The sequence below is a fragment of the Rutilus rutilus genome (genome assembly GCF_951802725.1).
Source record: "Rutilus rutilus genome assembly, chromosome: 8".
NCBI lineage: Eukaryota > Metazoa > Chordata > Actinopteri > Cypriniformes > Leuciscidae > Rutilus > Rutilus rutilus.
Window position 1 is genome coordinate 37,606,441 of NC_140222.1, and position 25,446 is coordinate 37,631,886.

At 38.0% G+C, this 25,446-nt stretch overlaps 1 protein-coding gene and 1 long non-coding RNA gene across 2 annotated transcripts in view; both read right to left on the reverse strand.

Moving 5' to 3' along the window:
- LOC311295353 (bactericidal permeability-increasing protein-like) overlaps nucleotides 1–10,439 on the reverse strand; it is a 43,569-nt gene extending 33,130 nt beyond the window's left edge. The window contains exons 1-2 of the mRNA XM_084416692.1: nucleotides 10,376–10,439; nucleotides 1,732–1,849 (exon numbers count right to left, since the gene is read on the reverse strand). Coding sequence (XP_084272818.1) covers nucleotides 1,732–1,837 — 106 coding nt within the window. The 5' untranslated portion in view covers nucleotides 1,838–1,849; nucleotides 10,376–10,439. The remainder of the gene's footprint in view (nucleotides 1–1,731; nucleotides 1,850–10,375) is intronic.
- Nucleotides 1–23,133, reverse strand: part of LOC311295372 — a 383,037-nt gene extending 359,904 nt beyond the window's left edge. Inside the window, exons 1-4 of the long non-coding RNA XR_014628317.1 lie at nucleotides 23,100–23,133; nucleotides 22,776–23,015; nucleotides 22,586–22,706; nucleotides 21,944–22,314 (exon numbers count right to left, since the gene is read on the reverse strand). This is a non-coding gene — a long non-coding RNA (uncharacterized lncRNA). The remainder of the gene's footprint in view (nucleotides 1–21,943; nucleotides 22,315–22,585; nucleotides 22,707–22,775; nucleotides 23,016–23,099) is intronic.
- Nucleotides 23,134–25,446: the final 2,313 nt, after the last annotated feature.

Here is a 25,446-nt window from a genome sequence, read left to right on the forward strand (position 1 = left end):
CTAAAAAGTTTATAGACATATATTTTTTTTAAAGGCACACAATACAACAAAATTACTACAATTTTAACTAAAATTTTAATACAATTTTTACATATAATGTATAAAATATAAAAAAAAAAATACTAATTCAAAATATTAATAAAAAACTATAATAGTATTAAAATATTAAAGTACTAAAATAACTGTTTCCTATAATAGATCATTTTAAATTGAGTTTGCCTGACAAAATGGCAGTTAGATATTTGACAGTTTACTGCAGGGGTGCCCAATCCTGCTCCTGCCGATCGACTGTCCTGCAGAGTTTATCTCCAACCCTAATCAAACACACCTGAAGCAACCAATTAAGGTCTTCAGGATAACATGAAAATTAAAGGCAGGTGTGTTTGATTAGGGTTGGAGATGAACTGTGCAGGACAGTCGATCGGCAGGAGCAGGGTTGGGCACCCCTGGTTTACTGTAAGTGTCTGTGCCCAGCACTGCTGGACCTGCTGCTGCCAAGGCAGAGTGCTGTCTACACTCGTCGAGTTCGCAGTTGGATCTGGCTGACAAGCTTGAGATTGGTCTTTCCCTTTCCCAACCCTTGGTCGCCAGTTCTGCTGCTTTCGAGCCGAATCTGGAAGCCCGGTCTCTGTCTTCTTCCAATCCGGCGGAGAGTATGTTACACTGGCGGTCTAGCTCTGAGGAGCTAGATGTGACAGGAGTCGAGGTGGACGCTACATCGCAATCCGTCTCCTCCTCGTCACCCGCAAATGGGGAGTTGTTGGACGTAATGAACCGCGCTTCCTAGCTTCCTGGGCAGTATTACTTCTTCTTATAATCTGTTGCGCAATAGGACAGAGTAGATTTCCCTTTTTATTGTGCTTAAAGCTGTGAGATGTATATGAAGAAGGTGGGCTATTCCACAGCTCGCATCCCACTTCTTCACCTGTGATCCTCACAGTGTTATGAATTTGTATATTGGTTATTTAGAAGTTTGGGCAGTATTGCTTCTTGCATTCCCAGTTCTTATATGTTGTACAATAGTACAGAGTGGCTTTCCCTCTGTATTGCGCTTAAAACTGTGAGATGTACAGTGCTATGCATAAGTTTAGACACCCATACTAAAGTTGACTAAAAAGAGGAATAAAAAATCATCTTTTGGAAACTGAACTTAATGCCTTAATTTAAAAAATTAGGAAAAATCCAACCTTTGACACCAATTTTCTTTGTGAATGAATAATGTGTCGTAAATAAATAAATATTCTTCCTTAAAATACAGGGTGCATAAGTTTGGACACCCCTATGTTAAATTCCCATAGAGGCAGGCAGATTTTTATTTTTATGTATTTAAAAAAAAATTTTTTTAGGATACTATGCATCCTGATAAAGTTCCCTTGGCCTTTGGAATTAAAATAGCCCCACATCATCACATAGCCGTCACCATACCTAGAGATTGGCATGGTTTTATTTCAGTTAGCCTAATAGCTAGTTTGATTTGCATTGAGAGATGATCTTATGGAAAGTACCCCATGCCAATCACCACCAGTGTTTTTTTGTTGTTGTTTTTTTAGTTGCCAGCCAGCAGCAGCATTTTTGATATTTTCAAAAAAGATTCATAGTCCCCAGAATATTTTGGGGACTATGAAATATATCAAAAGAAAGAACAGAGAAAAAATTTTTTAGCGACACTTGAATGTGAACAAGTTTCATTTAAAAAGAAAAAAAACACAGTTATATTTTGCTCACACTTACCATAATCAAGTCCATTCTGAGTTAGTTTGACTTTAACTCCAGCATTGTCACCTGTAACCACTGGGACCAGAGTCAACAGCACTAGAGTACACCAATAGAACATCATCTTCTCACAGACCTATAAGAGAGACACATGGGTATTTGGTAAGACAAAATAATCCCTTGACAGGATACAAGACACAAGTAATATTTCCTAGTCTAACTGTTTTCTCTTGAAATAATCTGCAGACCTGTTCTTGGCATTCCACCATGTAGCATTGTTTCGACTTGGGGACAAGACAATGGTGAACAATTTGTTGTCAAAAGTTGCAGAGAAAAAAGATTCACATATCTTGGGTTCTGTTTATGACACATACATTGTTGCTATTAAATTCAGCTTTTACTTCTACAGTACTTTATATGCAACTTGTAACGACTGAGATAAACCAGACACAATTTGTTATATTTAACAAATAATCTTTAAACTCACTCTGGGATCTATGGTTCCAATAGAGTAGGCCACAATCTGAACTCAAGCCATGTGCTCATGGAGAGAGAAAACCTTGAACCAGAACAGAGTCAAACAAACTATTCAAGTTCATTGTCATTTCCTCATTCAGCGCAGAAGAAATCTCATTGGACCATCAAAATCCTTCTTCAGGAATTTCTTGCTTTCACTGCAAAGGCCATGCAGGTTATACATTTAATGAGGTGCTCTGAAAATAAAAAGCTGATGGTTCTTTTTTCATAGTTAGATTAATCTTTTCCATAGCTTCATTCCCTGTTTACGCTTTCATCCTGTCACTTTTCATTTTACCCTTGTATGTGTGATTGTGCGAATCTGTATACAGTATGTTTAGACTAGGTGTGTTAGTGATTTAGTTAATAAACTTGTGTAAAATACATGTTTGGTTCTGATTCTCTGCTTAAAATAAAGTTTAATTTACGATTTTTAGATTTTGACTACCTATTCTGAGCAGTACTGTGTAGTAAGAAAGACATTTCCCTCACCCCGGAAATGAACATTTCTTAGAATAAATAAACAATTAACACTTAGTGTTCATTAAAATAATTAAATAATAATTAAATAATTAAAATATATATAATTAATTATAATCCATTCAAATTATATATATATATATATAATAGGTGTAGGGGAGGTAGCCTACAAGTAAGCAGAACCCATTTATGATTTTAATCAATATAATCAAATACACAGAATGTGTTATTATTGCATACTGTTTTAAAATGTATTACAATAAACCGAGGATGCAAATATATCTGCCACTATTTGCATTAAGTATAAATAGCATCTAACAATTACAAGGTCAAATAGCATTTAACTACATTTGACCTTTCGAAATATATATGTAACCCTTTTCTTAACCCTAGGGATTAATTTGAATGTTTCCCACCTTATATAAACCACCTTCCCAGAGGGCTTTCACACTGGGAACATTTGCTGCAGTCCGAGTATGAGTGTGATTGTTCCCGCCTTTCACATTCACTTGCATTGTGCCACAGTTCAAGTAAAACCGAACTCAGACCACCTCCTTCAGGTAGTCTCGTTTTCGGTTCCCTGGTGCGTGCCCGGGTCTGCAGGACAGCTTTCACATCAGCTTTTTTTCATGCAAACTGTATCCCGTTTCAAACTGCCAGTGTGAAAGCACCCTCGGTCTCAGAATGAAACTGAACAGATCATCTCAGGCCGACAGAATTTGAGCTCTAGGTCTAGGAAGGCAAGTCTAAACAAAAAACAAAAAACTTGTGTGCGGGGAGGCCCAACCCGCAGCATCGCACACCTCTTGGAGAGAGGCCTCCATCAAGGTCGCCATACCCCTCAAAGATTGAGCTCTAACCAGAAGAGGTGAAGGCAACCCGTATACCTCATAAACTGTAGAGATTGCCTCGACGATCCACCTACTGATCATATGTTTGGAAGCTGGGGACTCCTTTTTGGGTGATCCGAAGCAGAAGTTGGTCAGACTTTCTCCACTGGGAAAATCTGTCTGAGGACATACATCTTAAGAGCCCTCACAGGGCAAGGTAAGTGAAGCCTCTCTTGGTCTGCTGTCACATGTTGAGGAGCAGGGAAAGCCTGAAAAACTATAGCTATATTAGTTAGTACTTTAGGCACATTTCCCAGTCTCAGGTGTAAGAAGGATTTGACCCCACCTGGGGCAAACTCCAAGCAGGAGAGGGCAACTGACAGGGCCTGTAAATCTCCTACTCTCTTTAGGGAGGGTAATTGCCAAAAGGAATGCCATTTTGAGCATGATATTTCCAAAAAGAGCTAAAGTCAATTGGTTTGAAGGGAGCCAGGGACAGCCCTTCCAGAACCATAATGTTGTGTTGGCTTAAAATGTTAGGCTGGGTTTATATGCTCTGCCCACTAGGGGTCGCTACTATCCTGGAGTGTTGGGGGGAAAGGAGTAGAATAAAAAGATGGAGAGTTGAGCTACTGCAGGTTTGTTACTGCTGCTTTTTCTTTTATTAACCCTCTGGGGACCAGAAACGCGCCCGCGCGTTTTGCTCGTTTTTTTTTTTTTTGCAATGAAAATAAACACTAAATGCTCTGTTAATTTTGATCTTTCATTTTCGTGTAATACATCAATCGATCCTGTTCAGTTTCTATTTTTTTTCTGTATACTCATAATACTAATAAAGTGTTTTGCTTTTTGACAAATAAAGAAAAATTAACATGATGCGATTTCTGCCTTCTCTCTGTCAGTAAACTCCCATTTGAAACGCGTTCGAAAATGATCTATAACTCCGCGAAAATTCAGTCAAACAGGCAAACAGACCCACGGGCATAAAGCTTGAGATTGCATCTTTTAAATTAAGTCATTTATATAAAAAACAAATATTCTCAGCTTCTGTAATCTGTATAAAAAGAGAGCGACTCCAGTCGAGCTCATTACGAGCTAATTCACAGTAATGTGACCACTCCCCGGAGAGCGCGTGCTATTCAAACGCAAATTCTGAGAACTATTTCAGACCTGTGAAACGCCCACATCAGCTGTAAACAAAGCGCGTCGCGATCGAGTGAGGCATAATATAGCCTACCTTATGGAGAAAAGATGTTGCTGATATGAGGAGCAATATATCCTGATATGAGGAGCAGATTCCGCTGAGGAGTGAGGTAGGCTGTTTTCTTTTCTCACGTGTGGAATAACGTTATGGAATAACGTTTGTGTAGGCCTATGTAAACCGCAAAAAGATGAATCGCATTTCTATAATATGACTCGCCTTTCTGTGAGATGAATGAAGGGGACATATTTGTAAAGACTGTTTAGCCTAAATATGAATCGCGCGTCTGTGTGTGAAAGAATAAACTGCTTTGCTATAGCCTACTGAGATGAGTAAAAATCGACTGGAATATGTTGAAATAAAATGAAATAAAATGTATTTGTATAAGCAACGTATTAAACTGCAAATTAGCATTTATATGCCCTAATATTTCATAAAAACGACGTTACAGTCAGTCACTTGTTGACTAGATTTGGGTACAGTTTTTAGGCTACTGTAGAATATACTGCCACATCAAATAAGCTTTTGTTTAGCAATTGTCTATATTCAAACTAATGAATACATATGATAAAATGTAGGCCTATAATCTTTTTTCTTTTTCTTTTTTACAAAGAAAGAGTACACTTGAAATATTGTTGAAATTGTAATTATTCTTGTAATTGTAACATTTTTAATAAAATAGCAAAACATATTTACAAGATAGATGTAAGCGAAATCTTAAATGGTCAATATAAGTCTTCTTCTAAATACATCTTTTGTCCTTGCATTGTGGCTCAGTCAGTGTCACACCTGAATGAATGGCTAATTATGCAGTCATTATGCAGAGTGGGTGGGACATTGAAATCTAAGATGTAAACTACTCCTCCCCCTCGCATATTGGCTTTCCAAGCAAAACCTGTTTTACACCATTTAAATCAATTTTTTTTTTCTTTTATAAAGCAAGACTATTTTAACATAATTTTGAAGCTAGAACTCAAAGGGACAACATCCATTAGTCAAAAGTCTTGTGGCACATATTTAATATGTTTTTTGTGGTTTTAATTCAGCAACTTTCATTTTATTTTTTTCCAATAACCACGCATAAACATTATTCTCTTAAAAAGACAAACATTTACATACACGTTGCTCGCATATTATGGTAGCCCGGTTTGTGCTATATAAAGTGAATTTACACCTTTGCCATTAACGTCTTTATAAATAACTGAAAAAAGCACAAATGTCAAGGCATGTCAGAACATTTCAAGGACTCCAAAAACAGCCTGCTCCCCAGAGGGTTAATACTAATGTAAGACACAACACATGGTCAAATCCCAGGCCAGGACCTTCTCATAAGATGCAGCCCCCGTCCTCAAAACGCCACGCAGGAAACGAATAACCAAGTGGTGTCTCCCCAAAGACCCATAGCTTAGTGGTGCGTGGAGGGCAGCTATGGCCGCCACGTCAATCTTAAGCATGGTGGGGGAAAGACCTACAGAAAAACGGTCCTGAAGGAACTCCAGCACTGAAGCCACTGGGCAGTTAAATAAAGATTATATGCTTTGGTATATTATTTTCACAAGTAAAGTGTACATTTTCAAAACTCTTAGTACAAAAATCCAAACTGATCACAGTTGTAACGCAGATAGTCATTCTTTCAAAACCTGATCTCATGCTTTCATTACAGTTATACACATTTCAGTCAGCATAATAATTGTTTCAAACACAAGATTATTGTAATACGTAATGAGAACATTTGGTCTAATCACCGAAACACAACAGTATGATCTACTTTCAATTTAGTACTTTTAACAATCAGTTAATTTAATACCAAACAATGCAATATTCATCACCCTTGTTGCTGACATAATTGCAGTAATGCTGGGTACACACCAAAAGATAATCGGGCTGATTTTGGGCCGATTTCCCCCCTTCCGACAATCCTAGCTATGTCCCGATTATCTTGATGGTTCAACAGATTATCTTATCAGATTTTCCCTTGGTGTGAGGTGTGTTAAGAGTGTCCGAACCTGCTCGGAAGAACGTCGGAGCCGCTCCGATCGCGAATCGTAAATATTAAACATGTTTAATATTTACGGTCAGAAATCCTGATGTGTGGGGGGAACCCCGAGGACAAACGCGTGCACGCTCTGGAGATTATCACGTAAAACAAAACAATATCCAATCAGAAAGCGAGATGATGGAAGACACGGTCATTCACACACACACACACACACACACACACACACACACACACACACACACTTGCAGGAAGCTTAATGTTAAGATTTAGTATTCATAAGTATAAATTTCGAGGAAACAAGCCTTTGTTTTTCATTTTAAGTGCAGAAATTTTACAATACCTAAACACAATTGGGTTTGAAAAATAAGAAACCTTTACTTTACTCTTTGTACCCCCCGACTGTAATTGTAATTCTTAAAATCAATAAAAAAAAGATAAAAAATAAAAATAAAAAAAAGAAGAAGCTGAGTGTTAAGGGATCAGTGAGGTTCTATAGAGGGATTAAATAACTTTTTCTAAAGAGACAATAAATCCAATAAAGAATAAATAAAGACAATAAAGAATGAATATATTTCTGTAAGGTTATATACAATGGTAGGTTTTTTCACGTGAATTTTCTGTGAAAATCATTCCAAACACTATCGCAATTTCTCCCTGCATGTTGTCCGTCATGCTTATTCTGAAGTCTCACGATATTTTGCGAGATTCCCTGTGTTCATAGTTGAGACTCTGGTTGAAAATCTGTTTGTGTGTGGTGTGCTGTCTTTGTCACATCATGGCACACCACACACTATAGGAGCAAAACGCTTAAATCTGGGATTTTTTGTCCTCATGTTTGTGGTCTGTCACATTTTGAAAATCTTATAAGATGTAAAAAATCTTTTGGTGTGTACCCAGCATAACACAGGCTACAGATGCCGCATTAAAAAATGTAATCCATAATGTTTGTAATAGTATCTATCTTTTAATAAGCAGGGGAAATTCCTGACTTGAAACAAATACAAATATAAATGTTTAGGAAGTTTGCATTGTAAGAATGTACAGGGAGACTTCAGATAAAAACGCTGACTCGTAAGGTAATGTTTTCTCATTAAAATCAGATGATTTCCTCACTGTTAGAAAAATCTGTAGAAATTACAGTATTACTGGTAGCTACTTGCCAGTAACTTACTGTAGATTTAAATTGATGTTATTTACTGGCAACAATTTGTTCAAAATTAAATGAACATTGAACATTAGCAAGTCATCTTTACAGAATAAAACTAAAATAACATCCTCACGCAAAGCATTCTGGGAACCAAAATCTGAAGGAAAAAAACAGAAAAAGGTTGATGAAGATTTCTGGTTCCCAGAATGCTTTGCATTAGATTATTATTTTATAATTGTATTCTTTAAAGACAAAGACTTGTTAATGTTTAATGTTCATTTAACTTTGAACAAACTGTTGCCAGTAAATAACATAAATTTAAATCTACAGTAAGTTACTGGCAAACAGCTGCAAAACTACAGCAAATTTTTTACAGTGTAATGTGAGGGAATACTAGGGAATACCAATATGGCGGCAATCCAGACATTTAGTCAAATTATAATTATGACTCATGGAAATCCAATTGTTACTATCTAAATATATATATTTATAGATAGTCAAATCATAGTTTTATGTCAATTCTCCAAAGTGTCGTCATCCCTCTCAAAAGGGAACTTCTTTTCAATTAAAATTTCAATGAACTTCCAAAGAGCGGATTCTCTGCTTTAAAGAGTTAGTGAAAAGTAACTTTGCAACTACATGTCAATGTAAGAATTGAGAAATTAGGAAATGCCGGACAGTCTGGTTGAAGAGCGAACCAGACCCCGAGAGAACAAAGGACCTTTCTGGAAATTAACATTTGAACTAGCCCTCGTGCACCATCGAGACAAAAGTCTCACCTCCGAGTTATCCTAATCTACATCTCTTTCCCTCTCCCCTCACCCCCTCTCTCTCAGGCTCAGATCCTCTGAATTCACCCAAGAAAATGTATAGTTTAATGTGAATGATTATCACAGAGTATTTTTCATGTTTGGTACCATTAAAAATGTCACAGTGTGACTAGTACAAATGTCTAATTTCCAAATAAGTAAAACAAAAGGTAATAAGGTTTTTAAAGGGGTCATATAATGGTACATGCACGTTTACAAGTTGATTGTACCGAAATGTGTGTTGGCAGTTTCAACACAGACCCGCCCTCGCTCGTGAGCGAGCTGTCTGTCATCATAGTGCATTGATATGCTGGAGAAGAATGGCGTCTAAGCAATTGTGGCATTCTGTTCTTGGGTGTAATAAGGAACACAGCAGTCATTTACATTTTTTGATGGAATATTCCCAAAGCATTGACGCGGTGATTCTCTCGCGGGGATTCCCCACGATCAACGTCCATGCTTTCATGTTTGCACAAATCATTTCACACCAGACTGCTTTACAAACGAGGGTCAGTAAAGCTGGTTTTGCTAAGAAGCTGTTCCTGAAAAAAGGATCGGTACCAACTATTCGTGTTCCTGCTGCACCTCCAGAAGAAGAAGTGAGTGTAAAGTTTTATTAACCTTTATATTAATATTTATATTAATCTTTGCAAATCGCTTGCTGCACGCTTCACGATGAATGCGGCTGTTTACACTCAGGGTACATTACGGCATGTTTTCTATGTACAACGTTCTCAATATAATTCATAATCCCACGTTTATAATGAACACCACGTTTATAATGAACCACCATAATGGTCACACACCCCCAAAAGGTGCAATGCAAATTTATTTTGTTAGTAAATGTTTCCATGTGAAAGGTTTGTCTATATAATGAAATGCAGCAGGGAATTCGGGGCCTTTTCTGTTCAGATTAGCCCGTTGGGTTTGCATCTTCTCTCTATTCCAGAGCATTTGATGTTTTGTATCGATTATCTTTAAATTGATTATGAAATTGGCATGATACATTTACTTGACATAATAAATTGTTACATTTGATTATTCTAACTGACTTTGACATTATTTTCATTAAAGAGTTAAAAGGAATAGTCAAACATTCGCTCACATTTAATGATGCACAGATATCATTAAAACCTTTTAATTTATGGAGTCAGATGAAATAACGAGAAAATACACCACATATTACATTTAATCAAAAAATACTTTGCCTCGAGAAAGACAGTAACACGTAAAGACCTTCCGTGCTGGTCGGATGCCGGCTTTGGCCCAATCGAGTGCGAGCTTACATCAACTACCACTCATTGGAGTATTAGGGGACTTTCTGCTTAATATCTGCTAACACTTTACACTAACACTCTAACACTCCCTTGGGGACCATTGAAATAAATATAAGTAACTATAAGTAACTTTTCAAGTACTTTATATGTCCACTTATTCTACTAACCCCAACCTAACAGTCTATACTCTAATGAGAGGTGACATGTAGTTGCAAAGTTACTAATAGTTAGTAGAATGTGGACTATTAAAATAAAGTGTAACCAGTTTTACACATTACCTAAAATAACAAGCAACTGCCAAATAATTGTATTAATTTTAACTAAATAATTATGTTTAACTTGTATATAACCAATGTTACAACATTTCTAAATAAAATAGACCCTGGAGAAAGCAAACCCATACCTGAGGAGACTTTCGAGGAGACTTCCGCTATGGAATAACAGCACCTGTAAGAAAACTGTTGTCCTGCAGGAGTGTTGGAAGCTTTTTTTATAGGTCAGGGTGTTAAGATAAGCACGGCTCACATCTTCAGGTTTTGCATTATAGCCACTAACGTTTGCATGCTGTATCTACAATCCATGTAAATCAAGTAATTGAACCTAAGCGGTCATTGCCAAAAGTTTGTACAGGAATAGTTAAAGTTTTTATTGGTTGGGTTGGTAAGATAAGCCCTGCTCCTGTCTTCATGTATTTTAGATTTCGGTTTACAGTAGCTTGCGCTCAGTATCTCGTGAAGTGATCAAGTTAAAAAGCTTATGAACACCTTATTTGTTAATGAAAAGTATCTGAATGTTCACTTTCATATTTCTTTAGATCTTTTTTATTGCTTTGGCGTAATTTTCACAAGCAATTGGTACATTTTCAAAACTCTTATTACTAATATCACAACAAATCATCAAAACTGCACTTTTTTTCTAAACATTTCAGCATATTTTCAATTGTGTCTACTAAAGTGTAAAGTAAAGTGTCAAATAACATTTTTGACCCTGGATCACAAAACCAGTCACAAGTCGCACTGGTATATATTTGTGGCAAAAGTCAACAATCCATTGTATGGTTCAAAATTATAGATTTTTCTTTTATGCCAAAAATCATTAGGATATTAAGTAAAGATCATGTTCCATGAAGATATTTTGTAATTTCCTACCGTAAATATATAAAACGTTTATTTTTATGAGTGAATGCTGCACAATCATGAACATAAATGGACAACTTTAAAGGTGATTTTCTCAATGTTTCGATTTTTTTTGCACGCTCAGATTCCAGATTTTCAAATAGTTGTATCTCGGCCAAATATTGTCCTATATAACAAACCACACATCAATGGAAAGCTTATTTGTTCAGCTTCCAGATTATGTATAAATGTCAATTTCACAAAATTGACCCATATGACTGATTTTGTGGTCCAGGGTCACATTTGTGAAAATAAAATGTCAACATATAGGGGTTGTTAAGTATGTAACGGTGGGAACTGTGGGAACGCCTCTGCGTGATTGTGTTGTGAAGCACGTATGGAATCAGTCCAATGGCGTGACGGAACGTCATAGGCGGGTGACATCATTGACCAGGAAACTAAAAAGTGCACGTGAACAAATAATGTCAGCTTCTCATAGGCTGAAGCAAGTCGATCACGGGCATGCTGGGAGTATGGCACACTGTCAGAAAAAAAAGAACAAAATTGTACCTTTTAGGCTACAAGTGGCTGTAACTGGGTTGGTACCCTGAACAGTACCCTTTTGTACTTTTAATGTGAAGTACAAAATTGTACCTTATAACTTTGTACCATTTAAGGGGCAATTTTTTTACCCCAAGGAACGACTGTGCATACTGCAATAAAAGCAGAAAATTTTACCTTATTAAAATATTTCCCAGGGTACGCCCCAATGGCAAAGAAGTTTTGATCCTATGGGCGCAAAAAAATATCTTAAATAAACTGGCTTACAGATATGCAGATTTAACCGATTTTATTTTTAAACTTTCTTTTACAAAGAGAATTATTACATCATCTCACAGCAGCAGGTGTGAGTCGAGACAATTACTTAAAAGCTCATCAGACATTACTCAGCAAATATATTCAGAGTTATGAAAAAGTCCTTTAAAACAGTAACACTTTCAAACAAAGTAACAGGAATACATGAAATTGTCTGTAGAATCCTTACAAATCAGGAATTGTTATAATTAAAAGTACTGTTATAAATTGATATCCAGCTAATTAAACAGGCTATATAATGTGTTGCACATAGGGCAGTTGTTCTTCAGCAAGAATACCTAGTGCTAATAAATAATTTGTTATCAACACTGTAGGCATCTAGTGCCTGGTATCAACCTCCTCACCTGGTGAGAGGACAGTCCATTCATTCTCATATTTCATACAGTATGAATAATAATGACGACAAAAGGATTCAGGAATTAACAGCTTGCCATACAATAACCAATAACAATAAGTGTCCAAGTTAAGAATGTACTTAATCTGGAAAAACAATGGAACTTCTTCTGTATGCAGGTGGCCCACAGTAAACACGTCTTTAACACAATATTTGACCTAATTTATCTCTACTTCTGTTACTCGCTGAAGCTGTTTGCCTTCAAAATTTACATGGCTGTACTTCTTGTTCACGCTTATTGAATGCTGTAGAGCTGAAGGTAAAGATTGAAATGGTGTGCTCACACAACATCCAGCAACTTTCTCATATTCCCCCAACATATTAACAGACGACAATTCCCAACATTGTCTATGCTGATGTCGGTTACTTAGAATGGATAAAATGTTAATACATTTTTACAAGTGCTAGCAACCTGTTTGAAATATTGATGTTTGCCTTAAATCCTCAAACACCATAAAGAACGCAAAGGCCCATAGCAAAACATCAAATGAGAGTAATGGATTAAATAATGACATTTTGGAGTAAGAACATCACCAAACTCTTCAACTGTACATTACAAAAACTCTTTTTTTTTTATCATTCTGTACAAAAGTAAGTTTTCTCAGCTCCTCGTTAAACTGTTGTATGGTTATGACAGGATGACACAGAGTCTCAACTAAGGTTACATACGTAACCGAGATGTTCCCTTTCAAGGGAGCACGCATTGCGGTTCCTTCCACATCGGGTGAGGCACTGGTGCTACATATATCCAGCTCTAAAGAGTTGGATGTAGAAAGCATCAAAGCAGAGGGTGATGACTTGCCATCTCACTCTCCTGCTTATGAGGAACTGGTGGAGGTTGTGTCTCTCGCGCTGTTGCCAAACTAAACATTGACTGGCCAGCAGAGAAGCAGGACGTTCGTCCCAAATCCAAACTGGACGAAAGTTTTCTGCCCTCACGAGCGCAACCTCCGCGTCGGGGCTTGCCATTCTTTCCCACACCGAGGTGTCGAGATCGTGGAAGAAACCGGTCTCCACAAGGCTGACTCCTGCTCCTTTTTCACCAGCTCCTTATTTGATTGGAAATCACAACAGTGGAAAGTCCTGCTCAAAGATCTGCCTGGTAAATGTGTACCTAATAGGTGAACCTCAGAACAAACAAAGGGTTTATGCAATCAAGGATGATCAGAGTAATCTATCATCAGATGATGTTTTCAAAACTCATATTTTAGGAAATGGGTGCCCTAGCTACATGAGTTCATGTCCAAACAGTGTGCATGTGAAGGACTGTTTCAACTGTCATGATGAGCCACAGAGATCCTCCACCATAAACCTTGAAGATTAGAAAGTGACTTCCATCAGGATGAGTCAAACAGCTGGGTTGATACCGCTCAGAATTGACACTTCCGAATGACTGGCCCATGGGAATGGTGTTGAAGACAAGTTCAGGTCAGGAAGTAAAGTTGAGGTCAGGGTGGTTAAAGAGGGATCATCTAAGGTGTTTCTGCGACCCATATCAGATGTTGTCTTACTGCTGTCTCATGAGACTGAATAGACAAACTTAATTATGTTTAACGGGTGTTTTCGTAGGGTGTTTTCACACCTAGTTTGTTTGAGCCCTCCAAACGCTCTCAGAGCAGTTTCTTGAACAAACCAAGTGATCTCAGACCCCCCTAAAAGGTCCCAAAAATCCATGCTGCTTGAGTGGCAGCAATCTAATATTATAAACAGGCTGCTGCAATTTATTAACCGCCATGGCTCTGCCCTGAAGGCTTCCTGCTCTGTGTAAACCACGCCCTCATCAGCCTCCAGGGCGCCCACCTACCCACCCGTTGATGTAATACTGCACGCGGCTACTCTCGCCGATCGGTTACATCCAGCCGCAGCCGATGTCCAACACACCTGTTATGTTTGCCTATGACACCCAGTTTGCCCATGTGTTTTATTGATGTAATCCCTGTCACTTGTTGTCTTGTTAATTGGTCATTATGTGTTCATTTGTCCCAGCTGTGTCTTGTTTCCCTGATCTGTTCTGTGTATTTAAGCCCTGTGTTTCAGTCTGTTCCTGGTCTGTCGATGTTGCGTTTATGGTGGTTTCTTCTATCCATGTTTCTTTGTCCCTGTTGTTTTTTTTTTTTTTTTTTTTTTTTTTTTGTTTGGTGAATAAACTGCTGCGGTTAGATCCTGCATCCTCTTTGCTTGGACCAACCCGTGACAATATGGTGTTTTATTTTTACATTGGTTTATTTAATAGGCCTACACAAGGGATGGGCAACTTCGGCCCTGGAGGGCCAATGTCCTACAGCGTTTAGCTTCAACCCTAATCAAACACACCTGAACAAGCTAATTGAGGTCCTCAGGATTACTAGAAAGTTACAGGCAGGTTGGTGCTAAACTTTATAGGACAGTGGCCCTCCAGGACCGAAGTTGCCCATCCCTAGCCTACACCTACTGTGGCTGAAAAATAAAGCACTGTTTATTCAATTTGTATTTTATGTTGTGTATTTGTAATGTGTATCTTTGTTCTTATTTTTTAATAACAAAGATAAAATAATTAAATTATATTTTATAATTACATTATTTTGTTACCTTGTAAGGCTACATTTTTAAAATGGGGAAATTAGTTTGCCTCTACTGCTGTTACTTGGAAAACAGTAAAAAAAAACAAAAAAACATATAAAGATTGGTGATAAAATCAGGATTTTCCTGAAAGAAATTGTGATATGATATTTTTGCCATATCGCCCACCCCTAAAAGAGGCTATAACAGAACAGTGCTGTGAGGTGGGTGCCAGTAAGTCTGGGCTACCCAGCGAGAAAGCAAAAGGCTCTCCTGAGAATTAACATTTGAACTCTCTCTTGCATAGTAACAGCAACATCCGAGATGCAACACACAGTGCAGCTCTCACCTCACTTTTACATTCTCATCATCTCCCCCTGCTCCCCCTCTTCTCCTCCTCATCTAAAACTCACTGAAAACCTATGCAATGTTAAATGTGTACAATAAGTAATTATACATGTTTGGAATAATTTGAAAGGTGTCCCAGTGCGACTGGTACAAAGGTCTCATTCCAAAAGTAGTAAAACAAAAGATAACTTGAGATAACTTTAGAGATAACTTGCACACAGAGGACGGTGCGTCTTCCAGGCAAATGGCCTCCTGCTCTCAAAAGGTGTAAACTCTGAATGCAAATTCCCCTTGTTAGCAAATGTTTCCATGTGAAAGAAGTTTCTGTCTTGGCCTGGGTATATAATGAATTGCAACAAGAGACTCGGGGCGACTTGTAACTCAAATTAGCCCGTGATGCTGAGTGTATGCAAAACACTTTGCATCATGTATTTTATAATGTCAGGTTCGGATCTTCTCTCTTTATTTCAGAGCATTTGATGTTTTGTTTTTATTATCTTTGAACTAATTATGAAATTGGCATGACACATTTACCTGACATAATAAATTGTTACATTTGATTTATTCCGACTGACTCTGAAATTGTTTTCCCAAGTAGATCAATCTCAGGTAGCAATTACCTCTGTTTGGTGATGAAAACTGATGAGCTTGTGAACATGAGACCCGCGTTAAGCGTGAGGACCTCTGAGCGACATAGCTTCCTTATATGAACGGGTAAAATATAAGTAAAGAGTTGAAAAGAATAATCAAATTTGCTGCTAAACTATTATATGATTGACCAATAGCCAATCTAACCTAAATTTGAGGTTGTTATAAAATGGAGTCAGATAAAAGCTTAAATGGAATTAAATTACTTTGCCGCGCGGAAAGACAGTAACACGCAGAGACCTTCACCCGTTCTATCGGATACCGCCTTTGGACCGATCCAGACGGGCTTACACTACAATGCCTGACAAAATGCATCAAAGTGGGTGAAATTAAGCATTCCTGTCCCTTCTATGATGACCAGGATGAAATTTTGGGTGCAAGCACTTGTGCTTGTCGGAGTTCTTTTGAGGTTGTGGTGTGAACAAGAAAGGGTTTGAGATCACTTCAATGCTGAAGAGGACCAAAAAAAAAAAAAAAAAAAAAAAAACAGGTGCTCTTTTGAGTCCACTATAATGTGAACACCAAAAGGACTGAGGTCACTTTCCGGCTGGTTCCCTTTCTGGTTCACTTTAAGTGAACTTGGTTTGGTTCTTTTAAAATGAACTATATGTGAAACCACCCATAGAGAGTAACTTCTGAACTTTAATAGCAGCAATCTTGTTTTACTCAGTTGATGCTGATAGTCACACGGTTAAAGCAGCTATCTTCAATCAATTCATCATCTTTGCAATCATTTATAAGCTTTGTCTGTAAGTATTAGGTTTACAAGAAGCTTGTTTCCATCATATGTTTGGAATTGGTCAACAGGCAAACTGTTACGATTATTAATGTACAGTCTTTTTAGAAACGTGTTCTTCCCTTTTTCTGTCCTTTCCTCTGTTCCACTTGTATTTGAAGTGGTGGTGCTAATAAATCCATGCTTCAGTTCAACTTTCTTGTGGAAGGAGTTATCTGTCTGCCTAGTAGAAGAAGGGGAACTCATTTACGAGGGCAGAATAGTGAAGCTGGCTAATCTAAAACACTTGATAATCTAAAACACTTGTTGATAATGTATGTTAAAACACTTGTTTCTTTCACACGACTGTAGAGATGTAACTATACCTCAGCTTTCAAATGAATAGGAGGATTTTAACCACAATCAAGAGGAAGTTAAAGGCAGGTTTGCTCTGGCCACACTTTGTGTGTTTTTTTTTTGTTTTGTCTATTTGTTCACTCAACCATTGACCTATATATATATATATATATATATATATATATATATATATATATATATACTGCTCAAAAAAATTAAAGGAACACTTTGAAAACGCATCAGATCTCAATGGGGAAAAATATCATGCTGGATATCTATACTAATATGGACTGGGTAATGTGTTATGAACGAAAGGATGCCACATCGTTTGATGGAAATGAAAATAATCAACCTACAGAGGATTGAATTCAAAGACACCCCGGAAATCTGAGTGAAAAAATGATGCAGCAGGCTTGTCAATTTTGCTGAAATTTCATTGCAGCAACTCAAAATGGTACTCAGTAGTTTGTATGGCCCCCACGTGCTTGTATGCATGCCTGACAACGTCGGGGCATGCTCCTAATGAGACGACAGATGGTGTCCTGGGGTATTTCCTCCCAGATCTGGACCAGCGCATCACTGAGCTCCTGGACAGTCTGAGGTGCAACCAGGTGATGTCAGATGGACCAAAACACAATGTCCCAGAGGTGTTCTATTGGATGTAGGTCAGGTGAGCATGGTAGCCCTCAATGGCATCATTCCTTCATCCTCCAGGAACTGCCTGCATGCTCTCGCCACATGAGGCCGGGCATTGTTGTGCACCAGGAGGAACCCAGGACCCACTGCACCAGCATAGGGTCTGACAATGGATCCAAGGATTTCATCCCGATACCTAATGGCAGTCAGGGTGCCATTGTCTAGCCTGCAGAGGTCTATGCGTCCCTCCATGGATATGCCTCCCCAGACCATCACTGACCCACCACCAAACTGGTCATGCTGAACGATGTTACAGGCAGCATAACATTCTCCACGGCTTCTCCAGACCCTTTCCTGTCTGTCACGTGCTCAGGGTGAACCTGCTCTCATTTGTGAAAACCACAGGGCACCAGTGGCGGACCTGCCAATTCTGGTGTTCAATGGGAAATGCCAATCGAGCTCCCTGGTGCTGGGCAGTGAGCACAGGGCCCACTCGAGGACGTCGGGCCCTCAGGCCACCCTCATGAAGTCTGTTTCTGATTGTTTGGTCAGAGACATTCACACCAGTGGCCTGCTGGAGGTCATTTTGTAGGGCTCTGGCAGTGCTCATCATGTTCCTCCTCGCACAAAGGAGCAGATACCGGTCCTGCTGATGGGTTAAGGACCTTCTACAGCCCTGTCCAGCTCTCCTAGAGTAGCTGTCTGTCTTCCTGGAATCTCCTCAATGCTCTTGAGACTGTGCTGGGAGACACAGCAAACCTTCTGGCAATTGCACGTATTGATGAGCCATCCTGAAGGAGCTGGACTGCCTGCTCAACCTCTGTAGGGTCCAGGTATCGCCTCATGCTACCAGTAGTGACACTGACCCTAGCCAAATGCAAAACTGGTGAAAAACAGTCCGAAAAGATGAGTAGGGAAAAAATGTCAGTGGCCTCCACACTGTAAAAAATGAATCATGAGTCTTGTAATTTTCATTAAAAAAATTGAGGTGATCATTAAAAATATTATGTATATTTTATTAAGAAAATTGTGGTTAGGGTTTTATTGAAAATATTGAGAAAATTTCACTAATAACACCAAGAGATGCATTTTCCTATTTTTTTTAAGGAAACATACACAATTTTAAGGCTTGAATTGAGGAACTGATAAACCTCATAAAATTAAGGAAAAGGGGCTACCTATTTATTTTAAGAGAATTAGCTCATTTATGCGGTTTTATTTAGAGACACCATTGTTTGTTCCCAGCATGCTTTGCACATGGCTGGAAATGGAGAGTAAATCTTGAAATTAAGTGTTATTTCATGTGTTTTTGAGTAAAGGGAAACATCTGTTAATGTTTAATGTTCAGGTATGTTTGACATTTGAAAGAGTTTCTATTATGTTAAAGTTTTGATCGTTACCATTGTGCAGAAGAGTAGGGCTTATGGTTACGTTGTGAATAACTGCATTTTTTAAATATTCTGAAGCATATTGTTACATACATGTAGCAATAACTCTGCTAATGATAGTGCAGTAACAAGTTTGATTCTGTGCTGTTCTAGCAGTATACGGTCTCTTTATAAAACAATATATCTCAAAGTTAAATATATACAGGTCACATCCATTCACTTAACTTCACACAATTTTGAGAATAAAAAATACTTCAAATAAAAAAGCACATTTTAACTAAAAAATTGTGTGTCATAGACTAAATAAATTAGGGCGTTTTACATGATTTATTCAGGTAGATTCCATGAATGAAATTAAGCTTTAACTACTCAAAAATATTATGTGTAATATTGTTACCATAATTTTTTTAAGTAAATAGCAGTAACATTTTTTACAGTGCACCTGTAAAACCATTCCTGTTTTGGGGGTTGTCTCACTGTTGCCCATCTAGTGCACCTGCTGTTAATTTCATTTACACTAAAGCAGCTGAAACTGATTACCAACCCCCTCTGTTACTTAACTGACCAGATCAATATCCCAGGAGTTTAACTGACTTGATGCTATTCTCTGATTAAAAAGTGTTCCCTTAATTTTTTTGAGCAGTGTATATATATATATATATATATATATGCTCTAGAACAGGGGTGTCCAAACTCAGTCCTGGAGGGCCACTGTCCTGCAGAGTTTAGCTCCAACCCCAATTAAACACACCTGAACCAGATAATCAGACCTTGATTATCTGGTTCAGGTGTGTTTAATTGGGGTTGGAGCTAAACTCTGCAGGACAGTGGCCCTCCAGGACTGAGTTTGGACACCCCTGCTCTAGAAGTATTTTTTTTTTCATTATTTCATGTTAACTATTAAAGTTAACTTATGTTAAAAAATAGAACATAATTGTAAAGTGTTGGTGTTTCATGTCATGCTCACTTGGTTAAAATTTAAACCACTTGATGCAGCAAGTGTATGTTGTTCATCAAGTGACCAAACCAGTGGAACACTTCATTTGCACGAAACCATGCTTGTGTTAACCACAAAAAAGAAAACTGTGCAAAAGTTAGATGTTTTTAAATATGTGCAAAAATATTAAAAACAATTCATGTCAAAAAAAAAAAAATCTTTAGATTTATTGACATCTGTTTTCTTGACTTCAAGCTTTGTCAAATGTCTGTAAAACACTCATGTTTCAGCCCCAAGAAAGCTCATCATCCATGAGGTTTACCACTTTTACTGCTGAGCATGTCAGCGCACTTATAATAGAGAGAGAAAAAAAATAATAATATTACTACTATATATAAGCAAGATCTCCACTTAAAACAGTAACAGCAAAAAGTGTTACTATCATACACACACTGCATATTTACATACAAAGTAGCAAACAGAAATTATAACGTGGAAATTTTAAATTAAAATTAACACATAAAACATAACAATAAAAATTAATTTAAAAAAAATATATGTAGGTACACTTTGTATTCATAAAGTGTATCACATCACACATTGGCTGTAGACAGTAGTGCTCTGCTCCTGACTAGGCCTGGTGTTACTGGAGCACATGAAGAAATCAACTTCAGCACACTGAAAGAGGACGATATTATATATGAATGGCCATATACAGTATGATAGACATAATCAGCTGGACACAAACATTTCAGATCATTTAATGAATCTTGTGCAGCTTGAAGTTGCACTGTAAGAATCTCCAGGATAATAGAGGACAAAATAAGATAACATGTATTAATATTGAAGATCTTACCTGAGGATTATTTGAGTTTTGATCAGCAGATTTTCCAGTTGCATTAATAAAGCTCTTCACCATACCTGAAACAGCACTGAATATGAATAACACTGAATTCACACACTGTAACAGTCCAAGAGCTGATTCACAGAGAGTGTGTTTTACTGTGAAAAATGTGAGATTCAGACCAGGGGAATGAAAAAAGTGTCAAGAGAGATGTTTTTAACAGTTGAACTTTTTTAGGCATTTTTAGAGCGCTGCAGTTAAATATGAGGCGCCACGTAGGATTTAAATCAAACTTCGCTTATCAATACATGCATAACACACGTGCATATAGACCTATAAATTACTCGCATATACATGTACTGTATACTATTGGATGTTCAAAATACATATATGAAATACACGTACACTAATATGAAATCCATACCAATACATATGTTAGTAATGAATGCATATACACTTGTGAATAACTTGCATATACATATAAACTTGACGCACACACCTATAAACACTCGCACAAACATATAAACTTCCATGCATATACACCTATAAACACTCGCATACATATTTAAACACTCTCATATACATATAAACTTCCATGCATATATACACCTATAAACACTCGCATATACATATAAACTCGATGCGCGCATACACATCCATAAAACACTCGCGCATACATATAAAATAAAACGTGGATGCATGCTTTGTGTATATATGCGAGTGATTTCATATGTGGATGTGTGTGAACTTTTCAGTGTAAAAAGGCATTTGTGCGTACACGGAATTAACCTGCCTTTTTGATAGTTTGTTTTCCAATTTGAAATGAAATAAGCATAAACGAGAAAACGGCCCCTTTATTCGTTTTTTTAGTTAAAAAAAAAAAAAAAAAAAAAAAAAAAAAAACCCTAAAGCCTCTTACGTTTGTGGCAGCTTTGACTAGAGGTACACTAAAGATTTAAGAAAGTTACCGACTACGTCACCCGGGGGCCTCTTTCCGGGGAAATGCCCTTTAATTAAATAAGGCTCAGAGGTTCGTTGATCAGAGTCAGATATCAGACATGGAGTAGAAAATAGTACAAAACTTTATTTTCTCAATAAAAACATATCAGATTTTATTTAAGACAACACCAATAAATCAAAAATAATCTGAACACAAAAATCACACGGACGCTCACTTCAGAATGGGGCGCTGGCTCTCTTTAGCAGAACGGATATAGCGATCATACGTGCACACTCACTTCACACCTCACTGTGAACACAGCATTCAAGCAAAAGAACCCACCACCACAATCGGGAAGAGACACTTATTTTCTGCTACTGGCTGCCCCAATTCTGAAGAGAGAGAAAAAAAAAAACAAAAAAAACACACAATATCAAAAACATTGACAGAGCAGCTGGCAATTTAAGACACAATTTTAAAAGAGTTCACCACATCAGTTTGGCTCATCAACTCGAGGTGCCGCGTTCGGTCACACCTACAATGCTGGGTGGACAGAAATGGGCACAACAGCCAACAATGTTAAAGTAGAGAAACACCTCTTTTGGGCTGCCCTCAAGATATCCACACAAGAAACATACATAAACTTGGTCACACACCAAATATGTCACAAAGCCCATACATATACATAGGGGTAATATATCCAGCAAACTCAAATCAATGGTAAAGAAAATATATAAAGTTAATCCACTAAACAATGAACTCAAGAAAATTATATAATGTTTAAAGAAAACAAAACGTAGAAGAGCTGGTGACAGTTAAGTGGTTGATCTGATACCTGGGCGCCACTGAAGGTTTATGGCTCAATTTATTTACTTACAGCACAGTTGATGAGATACCATGCCAACGGCCCACAGTCCTCGGACCAGCTGATGGAGCACGCGCTGAACGTAAACAATGGATGTGGCGAGGGATCGAGCAGCAGCGCGTTAACACGCGAACTGAAAGAGTCAATGAGGCTTGTTAGCCAGTTCAATAGAACAGACACACTCGGGACAGCCCCGTCTCACTTTGGGCTAGAGTTGTAGTCACGGTAACAAGTCGGAAAAGACAGCAAACACAATGCAGACAGCAAAAGGGAACATCCACACAGCGGTTAGCTGCTATAAAGTTATGAACCCAGAGAAAGCCCACTGTAACGTCTTGCGCACGTTGGCCCGCACCTGTAGTGCGATTCACACGGTACCCAAACAGCTTTATATTAAGCACTCATTAGAATCACGACATCCCACAGAGTTCCTCTGTCCAACCTTTAACAGATGAAATCATGTAATCCCTGTGAGACAACCCCACAAACAAGCCATACTAGTATAGTCACTGCCAACAGCTCTTACCGTACAAACATTCACGCGTCCCGCTGGAAACACGGTGTCTCGCTCAAATGACGCAGAGAGAGAACGCACTCCCATAGCGACACCCCTTTATACGGAAGGAACGCAATTAAAGGGCACTCCCCCTTGATATTAAATAACCTGACAGAAATAAACAGTACTGCTACACAGACCCGGCGCTATGGGCGGGCCTTATAGTCCAGGCGTTTTAGGAAAAAAGGGTGAACAAATTGCAACAGAATCAAACTCAACTGATTTTGTATCCTCAATATGTCCTGAGTAAGGAAAAAAAAGCCCCGAAGAATCCCATTAGGGGAAAGTTCCGAAAAAGACACAAATATATCCTATTCATACGCCTATTCATTATTTTTCTCACATGAATAGGGTAAAAAAATGAACCTTTAGATATCACCATGAAAATTACTGAGTTGATTACTTATATCAAGACAAACAAAAAATGTATTACAAGTTTTTAAAAATTGTTTGTTAACATGGACAAACGGTGCATAATCTAATTACAGATGTGCTAATTTGCATAAATACCACAACAGGTCTAAACATTGGGTATAGCCAGGGGAAAATGTCTTGTTGAATCTTGTTGACAAATAACAGTAAAATACTTTATATTAAGGTCTGAATGGAACCCATTTAGGCTACCCATGAGCATTAATACATAGTGGCAGGAAGAAGTCCTTTAAACCAGCCTTTATTAATTTTTAAGAGATGGGGTTTGGGGATGGGTCCGTGGGACTGTTTCTGGGGGACGAATCTGAGGCAAGAACAGGAGAGAATGGTAAGGAGAATGCAGAAGACAAAAGGTAAGTAAAATAAAAAGTGAATCCCCAGAAACAGTCCCACAGACCCAGCCCCAAACCCAATCTCTGCAATAATAATTAATAAAGGCTGGTTTCTAAAGTACTTCTTCCTGCCTCTATGTATTAATGCTCATGGGTAGTCTAAATGGGTTCCATTCAGACCTTAACATAAAGTATTTTACTGTTATTTGTCAACAAGATTCAACAAGACATTTTCACCTGGCTATACCCAATGTTTAGATCTGTTGTGGTATTTATGCAAATTAGCACATCTGTAATTAGATTATGCACCGTTTGTCCATGTTAACAAACAATTTTAAAAAACTTGTAATACATTTTTTGTTTGTCTTGATATAAGTAATCAACTCAGTAATTTTCATGGTGATATCTAAAGGTTCATTTTTTTACCCTATTCATGTGAGAAAAATAATGAATAGGCGTATGAATAGGCTATAATTGGGTCTTTTTCGGAACTTTCCCCTAATGGGATTCTTCGGGGCTTTTTTTTCCTTACTCAGGACATATTGAGGATACAAAATCAGTTGAGTTTGATTCTGTTGCAATTTGTTCACGGTTGACCCCCATTTTGGCTTAAAACGCCTGGACTATTAGGGGGCCGGGCCCGCCTACAGAGCTCCTGTGCCTGTGAGCGACATGCGCTCGGTTTTGCCTAAGCTAGCTAGCTAGGTTAAATTAATCATGAAAGTGGAAATAGTATTACAATTTAAAATCTTATATGAATATATTTCAAAATGTAATGTCTGTGAATCTCTGTGATGTCAAAGCTGAATTTTTTAAATCATTACTTGAGTGTCAAATGACCCTTCAGAAATATGAAAACAGTTTGCTGCTTACTATTTTGGAAACTGATAATTTTTTCATGATTCTTTGAATACAAAATTCAAAAGAACAGCATTTATTTAAAAACGAAATATTTTGTAACATTACACGTGTTTTAATGTCACCTTTGATAACTTTAATGCATCCTTACTGAAAAACATTCTGACTAACCAACACATTTTTGAACGGCAGTGTATATTCAGTAGGTTATTATTTATTGCAATTTAAACACTGTCAGAGTGATCAACAAGGTATCTCTTCATTTACCACCAGTCGAAGACGGAGCAACTTTCTGCTCTTATGTTTACTCCGTGCACTGTCTAGGTCTTCATCGTATTTGTCGTGGTACCGGTCTTTATTTTACTGCAAATACTGCATCGCGCGCTATTGGCATCGAGCCTGGAGAAATGTAGCCACACTTCTGATCGAGTTTTCCACATCTTTAAGGTATTATGTGTGTGTGCTCGCGTGTCATATGAATATGTGCGCGGAGAGTGTGTGTGTGTGTGTGTGTTTGTGCTCGTGTCTCATTGAGTATGTGCGCGAGTTTGTGTGTGCTCGCGTCTCATATAAGTATGCGCGTGGAGAGTTTGTGCGCGCGCGCGCGTCTCATATGAGTTTGTGCGCGGAGGGTTCCGCGCGTCTCGTGTGTGTAGAGTTTGCGTGTATGTGATGTGCGTGAGCATTGCACTCTC